We start from the raw sequence: 21,159 nt of genomic DNA, 5'->3' as shown, positions 1-21,159 counted from the left end.
GGCAACTTGCATTCCGAAGACTTATTGTTTGACAATTGTTATCAAGAAGCAGGTAACGCTGGTAATGATTAGTCGATAATCGAGGCCAATAAAACTTGGCGAATAATTATGCAGCATTAAAGACTATACCGATACACTGAATAGCACCCACTTGTACAAATAAATTATTTGGCACTATTCGACAGAGGGATCACACGAAAGTTGCGATGCAATTGCTACAATTCTGGTTAACCATACCATCAATAGATGATGTTAACGTTCAGGGACAAGACGGTGTGCAATTGCAGTATCCAGCTATGCAACGGAACCAGTCCTCACATCAGCCAGGTTGATGTCACGGTATGTGAGATGGGAATTTGCGAAATAGAGGTCGAAAGTTACAGCTATACAATATGGTCCTGGGTTGGGATCTCAAAATCAATATATGCTGCCAGTAGGGCTGGACAAATTCGAGTACCTGAGTGATTCGATTCTAGTATCACTCATTATGACGTCAGAGCATAATGTAATATGTCAAAGTTCAAATATGTACCTCTTATGCCACCACAAAGAATTTAATACATGTTATCCATCACATTAACCATACTTAGTATTTTTTCGACCATACCGATTTCATTGCGCTTTGTGACAATGTTGTGGGATGCCCGCGACTCCGGAAATATGCTGTTTCCAGTAACGTTCGTAGCTTTGTACTAGTACTTTATACCCTGTTTTGTATGCTGCGGTACGGCCTATCAAGGTTTCACGGCTTCCACAGTGGAAAATAGTATCGAAGCTATAATTTTTATTGATAAATTAAATTTCAGTGGCGACGAGCGTATAATTTCAGTACTCGAAAAAAGGTCTTTTACTACTCGACTCGAATCATTGAAATTGATGCTCGATTCAGATTCGAGTACTCAAATCATTGTGCCCAGCCCTAATAGCTGCCAGTAAAAGAGGCGCTTTTACAAGGAATAATTGAGAGGAAAAGGATAGGTTATCGTGGTTGGTGTTTACTGCTATATAGGCCTACTTTAAATAATGATGTAGATATATCGTGGTTTAAACAGGAAATAGTTGACATGATATTTTCAAATGCGTACATTTCGGACAAGGAACCGTGGTTTTCATGACCAGCACAACTCCGGCTACAAAATTGCCACTGCGCGCCTGAATCAACCGATGGGTCAACACTCAATAGCGTCGTGGTGACGAGAAAGTGTGTCATCCCAGGCCTCAAACTATAGTTACACAGAATATGTTGCGACTTATTGCGTTTGCAACACTGGTTCATTTTGTAGCCTAGTAACGGTCACTGTGTCAGAAAGGTGGAGCTTTCATCATACCACTTCCTGGAGAAAATTCAGGTTCGTTTCGTGTTCCAGAGATGAAACTCGCGTACAAATGCAAAGGTTGCTATAATGTCTCTTCGAGATTGATTTTTTGCGTATCATCCCGCTATTTCAGCCTCCTTGATGTCTTGTTATTTATTTTACCAAACTTTAAAACGTTGGTTATCACAACTTGATATCGACCCACACGTTTACGCTGACCGGCAGCGAGATCGGTGGGAAAGCGTACCCAAGATAGGGTGACTTAGAGGGCTGTCGTTTCGTTACCACGGTTAGATTCTCTTTCTCTCTCATTCTCTTCGTATGCACTGGACGAATCTGCATTGGATCTTTCTAAGTTGGCAATTTCCAATGCGGAATCGATGGAAACGTAGAATGGAGGTGGCTTTCCGTCGCATACCAGCGACAGCGCACGTCGAATGTCACCTGAAAATATCGACACCGGTATATTTACTATACTTTTCATTTACTGATCATAATCACTGCGCCGCAGTGTGTGCGACTGCATCAAGGTGAAGTTTAGAGCGGTCTATGGAAGGTCTATGAATTGAGTGTGAGAGTGGATTACATATGCGTTGAACGAATTTAGGATCTCTGCTCAAATGCTGGAGGTGCAGCTACGCACTGCATTGTGACAAAATATGCGCAGGCACTGTGTTACCGATTCCTTCAACCACTATCAGTCATGCTGTGACTGGGCAGTCGCAGTTGTTGTGGATTATGTTCGTTTGACGAATACAACGCAAGTGGTTCTGTTCTGCACATCCAAGTATTCTTTTGCATATCTATGGGGGAGGGCCAAGAATAGAAATCTATAAACTCAAACGTACGGTTTCGTACAGGGATATATATAACTCATTCTATATATCCCTGGATTTCGTATAGTGAGAAAAAATTCCCCAATGCGTGAAAACATCAACGCGTCAGTCAGAAGGTTCATTATGGATAGAGCGACATTATTTCTCTGACAGGTGTTCATGAGTACTCTTCCTCTCGTGTTTGCGATTGCGGCAGGCCAATGAATATTTACTGACGCTCTCTTCCGGACAGTATTGTCATCAACAACAAAACATACGGTGGTACGTGCATGGTATAACTGTAAGTGACGGTAGCTGTAATAGCATGCAATACAATCAATCTCTCGCCCCATACCTGAACCAGGAATGGGCGAGGACCATGACATCCGAAAGATGAAGATCGAATACTGATACACAGGCGTTAGGCCGAGGTGGATGTTAGATTGAGAGACAGTGTACTTGGTCGTTTCGACATTCGGCTACATTATGTGTGTTGAACGGATGAAGATAGTATGGAACAGCTGATTATGATTATTCATTTCACACATTGGAAAATGTCGTCGAATGTTGGCGTATATAATAGGCCTACTAGGCGGATTAAGATGATATCGATGGATTTACCAGTAATATTACGTTGTAAATCCCTTGATTTGCGGATATTTTTAGTATTACCATCGCGACAGTAACAATTCTGTTAAATTGAAAACGTTTCACACTCTTGATTGCGTAAAAGTTTCATCGTACCGTTATATCTCCACTAATTAGCGGAGAAAAATAAGCAAAAAAAGTTTTTCGAAAAGAACACGTATAACGCAAATAGTTGCATGGAATATGAACTTACCACAGCAACAAGCAACGTACACTTGAATGTCAACTTTTTTGAGTGTCCCCCACACTTTCTTGATGATCTGTGCGCCGTCGTTATCGACATACGGACAGCAGCTCATGTCCAATATCAAATGCGAAACGCGCTTCGGTTTATAAGATATCGTCGACAATTCGTCTTCCTTCGTGTCGCCAGTAGCATGACTTTCGGGTTCTTTATCAATTGCAATCTTTACTTCAGTAACATCGCTACCATCTTCGCCTTTGTCTTCGTTGTAGGCGTCGTTCCGCAACGTCAAAGCTTTGTCGGATTTCTCGCCGGCTTTCTTCTTCTTTTTCTTCGAAGTCAGAGCGGGGTCGAAACCCAGCGCGTGGTTAATTTGCTTTTGAAAACTGCAAAGAATCATTGCTGATGATTGGTATATTTTCGTCCGTCGGATGAATAATCACCTCGTGGGCAGCTGAGCAACTATGTAGCCTACGGTAGTAATAAATGTGTCAAGGGCAAAGGTAGCAAGGAAATTCCCAACTTCTATAACTTTAAAATCGTGAAGCAGTGCAAAATTGAGTACCTGATGATTCGTGTTCAGTACCGCACATTATGACGGCACTACGTCAAACATATATGACTGATGTGGAAAGTTATACTCGTTAGGTGGTGTCAGAGATCAGGATATACCAATATAAATACCGTACTGACAAATGTTGTCTGCGAATTCTCACGTTATGGCATTCGACGTGTGCGGTATTCGTCTTACCGAACTTTATTGGCGAAAATCAAAGGTCCAGGATATTGGAAGATAACAATGCCGTCTTCGTCTTCTTCCGTGTGATATTCTTTCTTCGGTCTATACTCCCCAATACCTCCCACTTTTCCCATCACCGCCCCATTCATTCTGAAATATCAGTCAAATGTATTGGCGCATACATTTTTTATCTTTCAACAATTGACAAACCCACATCTGTGCTCTTACTACGACTGTGAAGATTTCGAAAATGACCGCGATTCCGAGTCCCACCGACACTCCGATTAAGACCACCATCGCCCAAGTCACGAGCCATATGATGGCATCAATCTTGCTAACTCGCCATAAAAGAGGTATCTGTGTTCCAAATGTAATAATTATATCATCGGAAACTCCAACACGTTGGTATTCAAGAACTTCTGGAAGCTGAAAAGTGCATACTATTGTATAAGGTATTTTTTTGGAATTTGCCCACAACTATTTACGACTAATATTGTTAACGAGCTGACGGAATTATTTTACGATCGTACGCCGGTTTGACATCAACTTCAAATTGGTTATACTATGTTGACCGGTATTATGTAACATAACAAATGGAAGTGTGCCGTCATGCTACAGTGCTTGATGCGAACTAGCAGTAAGTTAGCAAAACGACTTCATATTGTTGGATCTGTTTAAAATCTATCTAGAATACCCACAACTAGACTGACACTCGATACCACACCGGTATAAGTCTTGATTTTCCCAGAAGCATCGGATTATGTTGGCGAAAACCATGTCATATTTAGTTCGTATCAGTGGCGGCTCGTCCTATAGGGCAACTGGGGCATTGCCCCACCTAAAATTCTCTTCAATAACAATTCTTTACCATTTATAGACGCACACCAATCTATATATACCGAAACCACAGCGAAAATCGTATTCTTCTTGTCCTTTCGCTTGTAAATGCCCATACATAGCGAAGTCTCTACGAAAATCGAATTCTCTTCTGTGTTTTTGCTTTGCGAATGCCTAGCCGGGGCATGCCCCGGTAGCGCTCATAACAAGCTTTCACTGTCTATTCTCTCAAAGCCGCGCACAATAAAGAAACGGTAATTTACTCTCTCCTATTCATAAAATGACCGAGCAACCGGGGCAAATTAGCTCTGTGCCCTTAAGGTGTGATGTAACAATCGTATCTATAGCTGAACTCGGTTACCGTCATATGCGTTTAGTCGACCTTTGGTGGTATAGGTCGATTTTGATGGTGTTTCACACCATGAAAACTCTTGAAACTTGGTATGTCATGTCGTGATGGTGGTATTTAACACTGCCCCAAGTTTCAGGGGTTTTACTTAAAGTTTAGGGTAGTAATTCCGTTTCCGAAGTTGAGTGTGTGCTGATCCTTCATGTATCGCAAACAGATTTTACTCAAAAGCTGGTATTGGTATCCAATCCATTGATTTTGACGATGTTCAATACTGAGATCGGTTATGACATTTGGCACGGTAAGTCTTAACGTTAGTATCGAACGCTGTACCAAGTGTAAAGTTTGTCACTGAACTGTGTTAGTGGTAATTTCGTTTCCTAATTCGAGTGAGAGCTGACTCTCATTTATCGCTAACAGATTATACGCAAAGCCGGTATTGGTCTCTATTGATTTTAACGATGCTCCTTACCTAGATCCGTCATAAGCTTTTGAACAGTATGTCTTGATTTTTATATCGAACGCTATGCCAAGTCTCAAGGTTGACACTCAATGATTAGGGCAGTAATTTCGTTATCAAGGTCGAGCATGGTAGAGATGCGCTCCGCTCTGACACTTTAGCCTTCAACGCATTGCGGATATCACGCAAAAGCCGTTGTATCTGCGGTAACGTTAACTGAGATGATGATATCATTCTCAGATTCCATTCAAATATTTACTTTGATATTATATCCTCCAATGTCAATTTCACCGTGAAATTGTGGCCGTCAAGCCATTTGCTTACAACCCCCTCAAGCGCGATAGCTATTTAGTTTTCGATGGCGGCTAACAGCTGATCACTTGATCAGCCTATTCCTCAGTAAATTTTACGCAAAATTCGGTGTTGGTCTGTTCGCATTAATTTTGACAGTGCGCCATACCGAAAAGGGCCATGAGGACACTTCTCGATGATGTCATGTAACAGTGTACTAAGTTTAAGGCTTTCATCCACGTATTTATTCGGTAATATATATATTCCAAAGGCGATTTCGCAGCAGACCTATAGACAGTAATAAAGCCGTATGTGTCGTGTTACAGTCTCCAGTTTCAAGGCCAAAATCTTCTATGCTGTACCGAGACCGAATTTCCGAGGCTGCTATTCTTAGTTCTTCAGAATGATGTTTTGGATTCAATATGACAGGCCCAATCTATGAGATAACAATTGCGTATCTGTCCGAACTCGTTGACCTTTCCAATTAGGCTTACGCTATCTCTCGAGTTATAGTCATTTCCATTTCTGCAGATAATTAGTCAGGCCTAGTGCGAACATGAACCGTGTTGAATCTTTTTTCCGTACGCCGTTTACGCAGTTCCCATACTTCAAGTCACAGCTCACCGGCGGACCTCTCGAGTCTCGTGGCACATACGTTAAAATCACTGTTGCCGGGAAATTCATGTTACCGTACCATCATTAAGTTACTTGTTTACGTTGGAAAACGCGATTGTGACGTCATCTTGATAAAAAGTCGCTTGCAGCCCTTGCCCCACCACCCGATATTGTCACGAGCCGCCACTGGTTCGTATTATGAATTACGATGTACAATGAAGACCGACATGACTTTAGAGCCCCACAATGAATCTATCAAGTGTAAATCATTGCTTATGTGGTGTATGCACTTCGGTCTGACGCTGTCACTCGTAATTTGTAAGTCGCCAGCAATATGGACAACAAATAAAGGCTACAGCTAGTCATCCTCGCATTGCAAATATATCATCTGTTATATTGCATTATGAGCTGGTGTTTGCACATCACTGTGGATGAGAACGGTTTATAAGAGTAACATGCAGTGTTTACACGCGCAAAGGTTACCATCAGCTGATTTACCCTTGGTGGATCTCTCTTTGTACATCATAATGTCCGATTCAGGTTTATTCATGGTATGCAATCAGCAAGTCACTATTATGTTTTCAGGCAAATATAGTGCAATCTGTTAGGGTTACGCTGACAAACAAACGAGAACTTTTAGAGATGGTGATAATGACTATGGATTTTAGTAACTGCTCGTTCGTGACCGGAACAAGTTGCAGTGCATTTTCCTTGAGCATCGTGACTTGCATAATGCATAACTTGAATACACTTTACCTGAATGTTTGCTAACATGTCCTGTTTGTTTGGCTTCTATGGTAATTTTAACTGGAGGATATGTTATTTGTTAGGCAATCTATTTTGAAGTCACGCGCGCGGTCAAAGGAACTCATTAACTACACAATACACGTTGGAAATGAACTGTCAGATTCAGATATTAATGAAATTTATTATAATACAAACCAATTGTAACCGTCGGTTAGTTCACAGGGCGCCGGACTATGTGTAAAACGAATATATTACCTTTTCAAATTGTCTTAACATGCCTTTGAGATTTACCACAATGATGGATGCTAGAGCAGCCGAAGGCACGGTCTCGAAGAGGGGTCCAATCCAGAACAACACAAACAGCAATAGCGTGGAAGAAAACGCTCCAGTTAACTACAAATATAGATTTGTCACCATACATACATCGCTGGTAATCAGACGTGTATCAAACCTGCGTCTTCGCGCCTGCTTCTTCCCATATCACAGATCTTGACAATGACGTGGCGGCCGGAAAACAGCAAAAGAATGATCCGACCACGTTACCCGCTCCAAGAGCTAATAGTTCCTACATAAAGAAAAGTCAAATGAAGTCAACATTCCTTCGTTCATTCCAAAGTTCATCGCAACTGATAGCATGATGAATTGCGTTGCATAATCGGATGAGCATGATTGATTTTGCCATGTGATATCTTGACGTTCACAATCACGTTACAGCACGACTGGTGCGCGCGTGCTCACGTGGTAATGGTAATAACGTAACGAAATGGCAGTACACTGTACACTGGTTATAAGTCTAATGGAAAAATATATATTATTATCTGACCAGATAATTCTAGTGGCATAATTACATTAATACTCATCTCATCTCTGGATTTACTGAAAATGCTATACAGAATTGCGACGTACGAAACGAGTCCAGCATACGGTACAGACGGTTGACATTCGCGTGCTTATGAAAATGAAATATTGATTTGATATGAGCTGAACTCCGTTCAAAGTTAAAGTTTTCGTGAATTCAGTCATTCTAATTCTTATCTAATTTGAAAAAGCTGAAAATTTTATAGTTGATAAACTCTGATTGGTACCCAAAATATAATTGCTAAACTCCAACAGTGCAACTGTGACGAGAGAAACAGACTTTCACTTTTCGTCCAACCAAAATACATAATGAACAAACCGAAACAAAAACTATACTGATAAAACGCTAGCATGGTATTCGGTATCGTTTAGGCATGATCGATACCACACCCGCATCAAACAAGTACCGGTACACTGTGTCGACATGAATAGAAATTCTAGTTTACTTAGAGCAGCAAACATATAAAATTGGAAGCGATACCGGGGTTAAGTATGGTATCAGTGTTACCAGGCCGATTACACTTAATCGAGTATGTCTCGTTTGAATCCGACGGCAATTCACGAATATGTTGCGGCAGTGTATTAGAATGACAGGTCCAACGTGTATAGTCAATAGACCTACTAATCTGGACGGGGGTAAGTATATAGAGCCCTTAGACTAGGAATTGTATTATCAAATTGAACATCTTTAACAGGTATAAAAAATCATCGAACACATTAGGCATACTATTTGAAACAACTTTTGACCCTTCGAAGCAATATGGTTCACGAAAACTAACAGTCACTATTTGTAGAGCGATCGTAAGCAATGTACTGGCAAACAGATGGTTTTAACGTAGTTATCACGGTTTTTAGCACTTTTATACTGACAAGTAGCTCTGATTTTCGGAGCACAGCTGATCGAGCCGCGCTCAACGCACGCTTTAAATTACACGCTCCTTAACTTTTGTCTACGTGTGCCCAGCCAACCACGAGTCGATTTTTTCGGTCGCGACGTTGCTGGTGACATTCTAGGAACCCACAGCTCCATTATCGAAAGGGAATCTCCCATCCACGATTGTTATCTATGCATCAACCAGAGTTTGTTAACTAGGTGGTTCTAGTTCTCTATAAGTAGACAAATTAGAGCGAAATTCCAGTAATGTAATTATAATCTAATTTGAGAAGTGTTTCTACGATCAAATTCTAATCTAATTTCTGCTTTCATGGAAATGCGACAGGAGAACTGTATCGTGCGAAACGAGTCAATCTTCTTGCGCTCACGAGAATGGACTCTTATTTGGTATGAACTGTACTTGATATGTGTTGCGTTTCTTTGTAATTCGGTAATGAATTCAATTTCCAAGTTTTCGCGAATTCAGTAATTCCAATTCTAATTCAATGTGGAAAAAATGTGTAACAATAATTGTTATTTTAATGTAATTTTTAAAAGGCTGAAAACATTCTCGTTGTTCAAATATGGTATCGACCGTTTTCCTAGTTTTGTCCCAAGTTTTTTGACTAGCGCGGTTGCGGGAATATACCAACCATTTCGCTAATCCCTCTCATCCTGTCTATGTGTATTTGCACATGCCAGAAGTAGAAATACAGACATGAAATCGCTCACGTTTTCATCTCGCGGGGGTCGTGCGAGTTGAAATTCCCGACAAAAGACAAATTATGGAAACGTGATAATGCGAGGCTTCACGGATCCCTTGCGATCAACGGCACATAGTTCATACGCCGGTGACTCAGCCGGTGAGTCAACGGATTTAAGTCTAATCGCGCTGAATACCTGATCCGCATCGATCTTGTACGAGTGCTTCTCGGAGAACATTTGCGCGAGGGATATCTCGGTCGCGAAAGCCACGATCGCGATGGCGATGGCGTCGACGATCACCTGTCCGACTATGGTGAAATTCGGCACGGACGTGCGTATTCTAAACGGAAATATCGCAATGGATCAGCCATAAAACTTAGTCATTAACTAAATGCGGTTAATTCCAACGGCTGTCTTGAACATTGGTGAATATCACACATTAGCAGTACACCCAACACAATATATTTCATAGCGATATAACGTTTTTTATTGAGTATAGATAAATGACAGACCTTACACATTATCATGATGCCGGTGTTTCAGGTCCTATGCAAAGGGTCTCTTCAACGGGGTTATAACCAAGTCACAAGGTTCCGAGTCACAATTCAATCTTACTTTTATAGCTTTGACTCGAGTCAAGTCAAGTCATTTTAAATTCAACACCGAGTCAAGTTCAGGTCATTATTGGGATCACGACGGGTTCAACTTACTACTGTGAAACTCTTGGGTGATATCGAAGGCCTCGCATTCCAAATATATTAATTTTTCTTACTATCAACATGTCTATTCGATCAGATAAAATAGGTTTTATGCGCCTATTCCTCAACACGAGAATTGAATCAAGTCATATAGAATGTCTCGAATCATACAACTTGATCGAGTACAATGATTGAGTATAAGTCAAGGCAATACGGAAATTGACTCAGATCGAGTCGAGTCATTTTCCATTTCAAGGGCCAAGTCTCGAGTCATTACAACATGGGTCCAGACCTTGCATACTTAACTATGTTTCGGAATTAATATCGTTGGCTATGCCTTCAGTGGTACTTGCATAGAAGTGGCCTAGAAGTGAGCCGTGCTACAAGTCAGCAGCAAGTAAGTTATAATAAAGAATATCGGCCTGATGCGAATGACCACTACACTCGAAAAACACCATGAACACCACAAACAGCAACATTGAGGCAGATACGCTCAAAGTTCGGCCGACAGACGATAGATTGCGGCCTGCTACTGGCCTCTTGCATTGACTGTTTCACAACATACATATCAGTAGGAATTTCAAATCATTTCAAAGAATGCTATGTTTTTCGCACGCTCGACTCAGTGGCCCATCATTTTTAGTATTGTTACCGACACATATTTAAGATCCAATATGTTCGTGGCTTGGTTTCGGAAAACATGATGTCCGGGCGATGGCGCCAATGTTGATGATTATTACGTCATGTATACCGCGGAAACATTCGTGATTTCGCGGGTTTGGCTTAGCAACAGTTCATAATATATGTTCCGGTGAGGCTGGACGTTTTCGACCCAATACGCAGGGCTATTGTAACTTGGGGTCTATTTAGTATGTCAGAATAGGTACCCTGATTGCATGTCACAATATTTTATGCCACTAATATATAGATTTGTGGTTGATATAATTATCTTATCGCAACACTGCAATGTCGCAATCCGAATCTATTACTGGGGTATGCATATAAAAGGGATTCGAAATGATTTACGCATATTACAAAATAACTTGTGATCAGTATCATATTTCGATCATATGCTTGTAATCTGAAGTTCGAAATTCGCTAATCGCGCAATGTAGTATCATGGCGGTTCTCGTTTGCCGTGGAATCGTGAGCGAAATATGGATTGTGTGATAGCATCAACTGGTAAGAATGTCCTTTTCATTTGTAACCATACGACCATAAATTTATGTTTAGACGGATCGATCTTGCAGACCACAACACCATGTTGGTGGCATCACCATGTGTGAAAGTCACAGCTGCGTTCTTATGATCAGACGCGCCTGAGTACGAAGTCAGATTATATTGAACATTAAAACGGGCTTTCAATTCTTGATCGACACTTTAACGAACAGTATAGACCAGTACTACCTGTAACATTCTACAATTTCGTAGGATAGCAGAGAGCTGAATACATTATGATTGGATTATTGTAATTTTAAGATATCGGTGTTTCAATAATGAAAGCTACAAAATAAGCGATTCTGCATTGTATGTTATCGATTTTCGTGTACTCACCCAGTAGGAATATCCCCGACGATAGCGACACCGTAGTTTCCATTCAAATCCCCAAAGTAAGAACCAATCGTGGCAAAAATAACGACCCCCAATTCCCAGGGTATCGCGACGGGTAATTTATCGTGGTATCTTCGATTAATTTCCTACCACAGACAATAATTGTATTTTAAAATTTTGAAATAACATATTGTGAAGAAAACTTCAATATACAATTGAATAGTATATTCATGTTGAAATAAACCCGAATATTCTGGGATGACACTTGTTAAGGGTAATCGTCAGTAACTAGTACTGGTACCCTTACCCTTGACCAGGGTCAGCCGAAAATATTCGGGTTTGTTTCAATATGAATACGCTATTCAAATGTATATTGAAGTTCTGTATCTCCAAGAAGCTTTTCAAGGACAACTTCAAATCTATCATGAATCAGAGTGTGAAAAGGGGCATATACACACACTTTTCTCGAGTAATCGGGTGCAGATCGATCTATCACTGAGATACAAGACTAGAAATACGCTCATCCGAGTCCCTGATGGGCTGTGACCGCGGAGTCAACTTTTATTGTTTATTTTCCCCCCGTAATCCCATCGAGAAGATTTAGATAACTGGTTGCTAATCGCTGCACCAAGTGCACGCCGTCTAGACACATTCTGCACTAAGCTTTCATATACAAACCTTGCCGATGACTAAGAATATGATACAGCAAATCGACACGATCACAGTGGCCCAATTCGTCTGGGTAATCTCTTGGAAAATTTCTATGTAGGTCTGCCAAAAGAGTTTATTGCGTAGTAGGACGACCAAGTTCAGGACAACCGTATTGACTTACATAAATTACCGAAAACGCGCCGGATTTACGGCCCACGTCGAGTCCCAAAAGTTTCGAAATTTGCGAGGTCAGGACGTGAAACGCGGCACCGCACGTAAACCCAGATATAAGATGAGTCGACAGGTACGTGGTGACTATTCCGAGCCGTGATATGGACATTAAAATCTGAAAATGAAAATCATGGTATACAATACTATATACCTTTACTAAACCGCGGAATTCCAAATGTTCGATGAGTCATAAATACAAGAATCTACATTACTATTCATTACTGGCGCTTAAAATGAACTGTGTTAAAAGAAAATCCATTAAAATATAATTTTCGCACAAAACGAAAACATATTAAGCATGTATCACCAATAAGTATGGCTTCTGCTGTTCCGTTTTAGATACTATAGTTCAGAAATGCGGGTGAAAAGTGCATCGCATTAGTCGGTCGAAACGCAACTGCTTGATGCCAATTGCTTAATTACAAATAAGCTTTTTGTTTGTTTGTTTTGAGGTATTCATGGTTTGTGTCGACTAGTATTTGGTCATTTACACTTGGCCAGTTTTTTAATCCGTAGCTGCCGACTTGTAGCACGGCCCATGTCTAGGCTTTTATAAAACACCGCTTACACGGATGAGATGGCGAGGAGGAGCCTAGATAAACCTCCAACACTTACGTAGGAATTTTGGAGTCGACCTCGGTCGGACTCGAACCCGCAACCCATTGGTGCTGCAGTTGCGGATCATACCACTACGCTATTTCGCCAAGCTAAAAATGAGCTTCGAAATATTGGAGACAGATCTATAGCATTTCAGAAGGACGGGGTTTCAAATCCGAACTGCGACTTCCACTGCGTAACGCCACTATACACACGACCTGCCATCACGCGGTCACAATTCGACTCCTGGTCGTGGCTAAATACTTGCAACCAATGAGGGCTGGGACGGACGTATCATCACAATCATATGTGTGAGTTCAGTGTGTGTCCAGACCTCTAGGGAACCCCTGAGCTCATGGAAACCATAGTGTTAAGATTAGGGATGGTGTGAACGTGAGGTTCACGTTCGCGTTCTGTGTGTGAACCTCGGAAATTTTGAGGTTCGCGTTCACAACAGAACCTAGGTAGGTTCTGTACTGTGAACCTTTTTCATATATTACAATTTTCACTTTATTATAACATCTTTGGTTCAAATTTATTGCATTTCAACTGCGTCATGGCGCTGGCAGCATAAACCATCAACACTAAACGAGCATGCACCTTGACAATCTCAAACATTTTACTTGATTTGTTAGAAAAGTTTGCTCGAAATATCCAGCTTCCCGTTTGTCAATATTTAGTGACTCTCTGCTGTGAGCTTGACCCGCAATCACACAACGTCAAGAGCGAAATACACTACATGTAGTCAGCGAATGATGCTTATTCGACCAATCAATGAGAGATAGATATCGTTTTCTGATGTTAAAATCTAGCAGGCGTACAGGGTCAATCTTGCACAGGGTCAATCTTAATGTATCATAAAAACAAAATCCGAGCTATTGGGGTGTTGGGTACTGCTGTATAACTTGTTAATGGGGTAATATCAATAGCAAGTATAGAAACCCGTTGTACACTCCGCTCTATATCCATGTAGCAACATCCAGACGCCGAATACATTGTCCGGTCTGGCCTAGACCGTTAAGGAGTAAGCTTGTATTCGCTATCAAATTCTCGTCGAAATTCTTGGCAATGCGACGGAAGATATTGATTTTATGGGATTAATATATCATTTGATTGCCTCAGTTGATACATTTAGCGACTTTTAAAACGTCAATATGTACTTCAGCATTGTGGCATTATGTGGCCCGAGTCGTCGCTAGGTATCGTGTACATTAATATAGGCTATCACTTCATTTAAATATAGGGTTGAAATTAGCAATATGACGTCACGTGACGTAATGAGGTTCACGTTCGCGCTCACACAGAACCTTTCAAAAAGGTTCGCGTTCACACGAACCTGAACCTTTCAGAGGTTCACACCATCCCTAGTTAAGATCCACTGTTATACACGAAGCAGATAGTTGACATAACTTTTCACTATACAAAGGTCGCAACTTTGCATAACTCAAAGGTCGCAAACTACCTTTATTTCGTTGAATAAAAATATGAAAGCATAATTACATCGTGATGTACAACGTCTACAACACCGCAGCATAAAGGATTACCGTTGATAACCGGCCAGGACATTACGAATTTCATACCTGGAACAGCCAAATCGATTGTCTATTGTTACTAAGATACGCAAGCGGGATTCCTCTGTAGATACTATAAATTGAATCACGTATTCGTGTACTGGACGACTCACAATGATTGCTAATGATGTTAGCCGACGTGGTGTGGGTACGCCATACTTTACTTTACTTTAATTTCGCACGTAATACCGTACGCATGCGGTTTCGAAATGACAATGCGCCATAGAACCATAGACACGAAACTTTATATAGGTATGTGGATTTTAGATGTTGGTATTGGATGCGAAAGTCCGTAAATCACGAATTAACGAAGATAACGGGTAAAGCGCGGGAGTACGCGGTCGCATACCTGAAGTACAGATGTACAGGATTAAGATTTTCGATTCTAGGTACAGGAATTCGGCAACGTATCTTTCAATGTGATGTCAAAGTGGATTGACATTGTCAATTGAAAATATAGGATGCCTCCTTTACGAGAAAGGCTTCCGGCACCTCTCTTTTGACCAGGACTACATCGTTATGCAGCGTTTTCACGGTTGGCGGTCGCCATCATCAGAACGTCCAGTCCGTACCGATGATCCATATCTACTTGCTATAACTGCTGAACCGACGACGATTTCGAGGGTTCCAGCCATGCCAGATCGTATACGTCGGCTATACATCGGGTGCAATTCGTCCTTATAGGTTCATACTACATGTTTTTCCGGAAGTATTCACACAATTATGGCATAATTATACAACTTTTGAGAAGAACACAATTTTGTTTTTTACAGCACTGTTTTAAAAAGTATTTCAAAATGTCATTTGTTTTAAATGCACCCCGCCCCGTGATCCGCAGTCTCTAACCTGAAGCAGACCATTCGCCATAGCGATCGCGATCGCCAATTCCAGCTTTCTGTTCTCGCACGCGGAGTAACCATTCCCGCCTGTCGTGGTTTCCGGAAATGTGAACGACTGAGTAGTAGCCGATGTTGGGGATATCGTGCCGCTCTCCGCCGTTTCGGTATTGCATTGGTCTGCCGATCGCTGCAACAAATAGGTGACTGTGTTCTTCATTCATTTATTTAGTGATATTTTCAACGATTGCAAAACACCACAAGATTGCGATACAACGAAAATACTTAGAATGGTGGCGTGTGAATGAACGATCGCAATGCGATGAATCTTGTCTTGTGTAGCTAGAACAGGGCGGGCAACTTCTTCAGTCGGCGGGCCGTATATAGGAAAAATAGCTACCTGGCGGGCCAGATTCCTAAATCGATTCAGGAATCGTGTTTTATTCAAATTAGATTGGAATTTGAATTACTGAATTCGTAAAAGAAATAATCAAGTTCAGCCAATATCAAATCAGAATTCATTCACGTAAGCATGAAAATGAAAAATGTCTGCACACCAAACTTGATTGTGTCGCACTGTGAATTTTTCCTGTGGCATTTTCAGGTAAACCGGAAATTAAATTCGAATTATAAACATTTCATAAATTGCATTATTATTAGATTGCCGGCGTTTCGCTCTAATCAGTATAATCAGACAACTAGAATTCTCATAGTTCAAGTCCGACTGGTGTAAACATACAATAAGCCATGTCTAGAACTATACATTAAGGTTTCGAAGGTTGACAAATGTCCCTAGCCATCACGAATGCGCATTCATACTTCTGAAACTATTGCCACATATAGAAGTTGCTACATCGTCGTTTTGTACCGATAACTGTATATATACGATTGCCCTAGCAATGCACATGACTTTTGACCGCAAGATTAATAGATTATTTGATGTAAAACAATATTGACTTCCGGATAACGTGGACTTACGTCGCTTATTACATTCCCGACCATGATGCTGACGACTGCGTACGTCCCCATGGAAACATGACGCGATGTACCCAGCAGCATGAATATCAGCGCCGGAAAGAACGACACGTAGAGACCGTAGACGGGAGGTAAAGCGGCTAGATCAGCATACGCCATACCTATACAGAATGGATGATTTTTAACCTCTGTAAAACACGCTGAAATTAAGTCTCTGCAGAACTCTAGATATCCCTGGTCTGCATGTATGTATATGTTTCGACAAAATTATTGCATTTGGAAACAGAGATAAAATTACATCACATCGTAAAAAGTAAATTATTAAGCATGAATAGAAGTTATAGCATTGTAATATCTAACATCCATCTATACAAGAGGCTCTTCTCTTTTTTGATCGCACAAGTTTTGAGGGCAGTTGTGCGTCGCCCTGAGATTACACAAGCCGATAACTGGAAGGTCATCACGTCAAACTCAACTGTATTTAGGCTTTTACATACCTAAAATAAGATAACCAATTACTAGACAAGGTATCTGTGTCAGTCTATGAAAAATTTCATCATCCCAAAACGCACAAGACCGCGATACGATGAAAGATAGGACGTATATGGTAACCCTAAATGACCATCCCACTCACGATGACATTCTCAAAGGATGATGTGGTTTTGTAGTTTCCTGCGGACGTATTTACCTTTCGCGGACCCCGTAAAACCAGTACGTTGATCCCAGTTTAAGAATCTCTGATCTCGGGAACATTGCGAACTGTTACTAGGTTTTTCAGAAATCATCGACTCTCGAGTCACTAAATACTATGACTTTTCTAGGCGAGCTAAATATGAACAGGTGAACACTACCATAAAAACATTAACGAGAGCAGTTGCCCAGAGATAAACTGACACAACTGATAAAATCGAATCAGTTACTAGAGATTTAGTTTGAAATACAAATTTCTGTATGCTTATGTCGAATATATAACAGAGTGAATTTGATGTCAGATTGTTGCCTAAACTTTTCGAAATACATCTGCAACACAAAGCGTCAGGATGACCAATTGACCATGTTTACGTAGGTATTAAATATTTTCAACGCAACGTAGTGATTTTGAGCATCATTTGATTATCTGACCATTGCCTCAATGCTAGTCATACGTTACCTTGAGGTAAATGGACGATACCGACCGTCAATCCGGCGACGATGTCACCAACGAGATCTCGACGGACGTTGTATTTGGGCAGCCAGTCAAGAATCGGAATTTTTCTGAATAATATACGCTTTGCTTTTGGTCCTGAAAAACAGGCAAATATAACATTAAGTCAATACCAGTATATGAAATAGACTAGGGGAACATTTTTCTTAAATAGGCATCTTTACGACATCAACCATCCTCGTCACAATTCTTCGTATGAAGGGTGGAATTCATATACACTCTTACCTAGAACATTGCGTATACGCACCCAAAAGGTCGCAGGCCGACGCGAAAACAGAACCTAACTCAGAATTATACCGCGGTATAAATCTGACACAACGTTTTAATCCAAATGTTTCTTGACAAACTACAATAAGTACAAATGGATAACGAATGAAGCAGGAAGGTTATACACCTATAGTACAACAATGCTTTACCATGAATCAAACCGCAAAATAACCAAAAGCACTAATAAGCTCCCGATTGAATTTATATATATAGAAAGAAAAACGCGGATTGATAATGACGATTGGATCAAACCATGCAATAATTGCACTGAAAAATAAGGAAATGATGTTTAGTTGCTATCAAGTTCGCGGAAATATTCGATCGAAACCCCGTGAACGGGAACTTTTCGCACAAAGTGTGGTAAACTGTTAGCCTATTTGTGAAAGAGACTGGTTTCAAGCAGTAAATTACGTGTAAGCAAGATTCGTACCGGAACAGGAGCATGTTTCTTTCATTTTCTTTCCAAATCTTGCTTTCCATTCTTTCTTTTCTTTATGAACCCCGTATTTCGACTCCAACTCGTCTTCCATGCATATTGTGGAAGATCCGTCGTCGTTGTGCTGTCCAAAGTCGCCTTTATCCTGCGACGCCACTGACCTTCGTGTAGCCATTGTTGTTGCAGAGATTTAATTTTTTTTAACTATCCTAAACTGTAACAAGCGTTTGATTTTTTAGGTAATACTACAATTAATGTATATTCATTATTCATATTGAAATAGACCCGATTACTTTCGGCTGACACTCGTCGTGGGTAATCGTCAGAAACTATGGTAGAGAATTACAGCGAGCATTGTAACTGTAAACTGTTTTGCAATCTTGAGAAGATAGCCGTTTTGGGTTGAGTTAGCAAATCTTTTCCGAGTGAAATTGTCATAAGAACATAGTGAAACATGAAGTATCCCTGTTCGAAAGTCTCAATTTTAATTCCGACGCATTAAGATTGAAACATCGGATGCAGACTTGGTCAACTAGAAAATTTTCAGTTTTCCAAATTAGATTAGAACTATAACATTAGCTACATTTTTTTTAAATTACATTAAAATTAGAATTATAGCTACACAGATTTTTTCAAATTGGACTAAATTTATAATTATAGCTACAGAGTTTATTTCCGAATTAAGACTAGAACTAGAATTACTGAACTCGTGAACACTTGGACATTGAGTCAAGTTCAGTTCTTATCAAGTCATAGTTCATAGTCATTTTCATGAGCATGAGAGTAGCAAATTTCTGTACAAGTAAAGCAAGCTTGGCTCGTTTCGCACGATACAGTTCTCCGGTAGCATTCACAGAAAAAACAGAAATTAGATTAGAGTGAAAAATAAAGCATCGAAATATTTTACAAATTAGATTAGATTTAGCTTACCGGCATTTCGCTCTAATAAGGCCAAGTAGACCACTCGATTCATATAGTTAGTTTTTCCAGGCTGATAGCAAGATGCATCCTCAGACAAAGGCTGTGAGTGACCACTGTTTTCTAATAAATGTAACGTTGCATGATTCAGGTAACTCTTATAATAGCTTGTTCATTTGCTGTAGTCCAGGCTGTTTTAAGTCTATATGAATAAGCTCCTTACCTAAATAAACACTGAGCAAAAGCAATCAAACGGCATCGTACAGATATGGCGAGTCACAGAATGTAATGATTAATTGCACTGTACTCTGCGTTTAGCATCCGATTGGATTATGTCGCGCGATTCACCTGCCCTCGCTCGCAATAGGCGGGATATAGCAACCTTTGCCAGATCATCTTATGGTTTTATTATTGTTTTGCAAGCGTATAAAACCTAAGGCCTGGCGAAATCGAGTTCCCAGCCGATTCTAGTATCACTCATTATGACGCCATAATAGTATGAATGATGCGGAAAGTTCAAATACGTACTTCTGTGCAACCACAAGAATGCAATGCCAGTTTTACATTACATTAAGAGATAATTTGGTATATTTTCGACCATACCCATTTGTTTGCACTCGGCGACAATGCTGATGTTGATCATAATGCCAATGAAATGTAATCTGCACAAACGTGTGTACTGTGTAGCTTCGTAGTGCATGTTTCGTATGCTGCGATACTGCCGATCGAGGTTTTAAGGCTGCCACCGTGGAAAACAGCATCGAAACTTCAATTCTCGTTGACATGGTATAGAAGTCCATAATTTCAGCACTCGGAAATAGCGTCTCTCACTAGCCGACTGGAATCATTAGAATAAATACCCGATGATGCCCGGCTCTAATAAAACCCTGTTAATATTTTCGTTATCACTTACTTACACGCATATCTATATATGATGATGGTGTGGTTCTGGTAATCTTATGTAAGACCATGAGTCACCATTTTAGCAAGTGCTATTCGATGTCAATATACGCAAACTATTGAATAATCATTCATTTACGAGGTAGCTGCATATGGCGTTTAGAATGAAATCAGTTACTGGATATTTGATGCATGGGGAATGGCAAGGTAAATATTATAGATTCTGTCGGAATTAATACACAATCAACAAATATACGAATATACGACAATAAGTTGGGTCGATATTAGGATTATTGCGTTTCGCTACGCCTGCCATTCGTCCACCAAGGGATTGATTGCAATATCCGCGTGAAACGTATGACACACTCTCAGTCTCTCACTGATATATTACATATAATCTTAATAACAATCTTAATAACGTGAACAATTCGTAGACAACAGACATTACATATGCTAAACCTGCTGATCCAATTTGCAGAACAAAATACAATAGAACATTAGATTGAACAAAACTTCAACATACCTATAGTGTGAAAACACTACGAATGCCACCATTGGTGGTCAGTGGTCACTGTCAGTGGTCAGCCTATAAGCGTGATGAGAAAATGTCTTATTCACACAAGGTCCCACGTAGTATGTTTGCTTTATTTCTAGGGTAGTGATGTTAGACATAACCTAATCAATTTCAATAAATAAGTAACGTAGCTGTCAATAGATTGTTGCTTGTGTCAACTGGTACGTACCTATGAAGTCTTACATTATTTTGACATTTATCTCAGACGGATATATTCACCGCCAAAGCATGAACCCTGACCATTGACTGTCTAATGTTAATACAGTAAATACAACATCTCATTCGAAATATTTTAGATGCTGAAACGTGGTG

General features: G+C 40.3%; 1 protein-coding gene across 1 annotated transcript; it reads right to left on the bottom strand.

Annotated features, from left to right (window-relative positions):
* Positions 1 to 6: 6 nt before the first annotated feature.
* Positions 7 to 18,671, bottom strand: LOC145445160 (prestin-like). The gene is made up of 14 exons (XM_080323304.1): positions 18,450 to 18,671; positions 17,699 to 17,830; positions 16,552 to 16,709; positions 15,584 to 15,763; positions 12,520 to 12,684; positions 12,366 to 12,458; positions 11,691 to 11,833; positions 9,634 to 9,778; positions 7,453 to 7,566; positions 7,257 to 7,394; positions 3,917 to 4,059; positions 3,715 to 3,852; positions 2,973 to 3,349; positions 7 to 1,760 (listed from the first exon to the last, which is right to left on the bottom strand). The coding sequence occupies exons 1-14, from the start codon at positions 18,628 to 18,630 to the stop codon at positions 1,579 to 1,581; spliced, it is 2,289 nt and encodes a 762-aa protein (XP_080179430.1). The 5' UTR covers positions 18,631 to 18,671; the 3' UTR covers positions 7 to 1,578.
* Positions 18,672 to 21,159: the final 2,488 nt, after the last annotated feature.

This window comes from Botryllus schlosseri, chromosome 8, assembly GCF_051294905.1.
Source record: "Botryllus schlosseri isolate E-star chromosome 8, Bs_hap1, whole genome shotgun sequence".
Taxonomy (NCBI): domain Eukaryota; kingdom Metazoa; phylum Chordata; class Ascidiacea; order Stolidobranchia; family Styelidae; genus Botryllus; species Botryllus schlosseri.
This window is presented reverse-complemented; position numbering and strand designations above follow the sequence as displayed.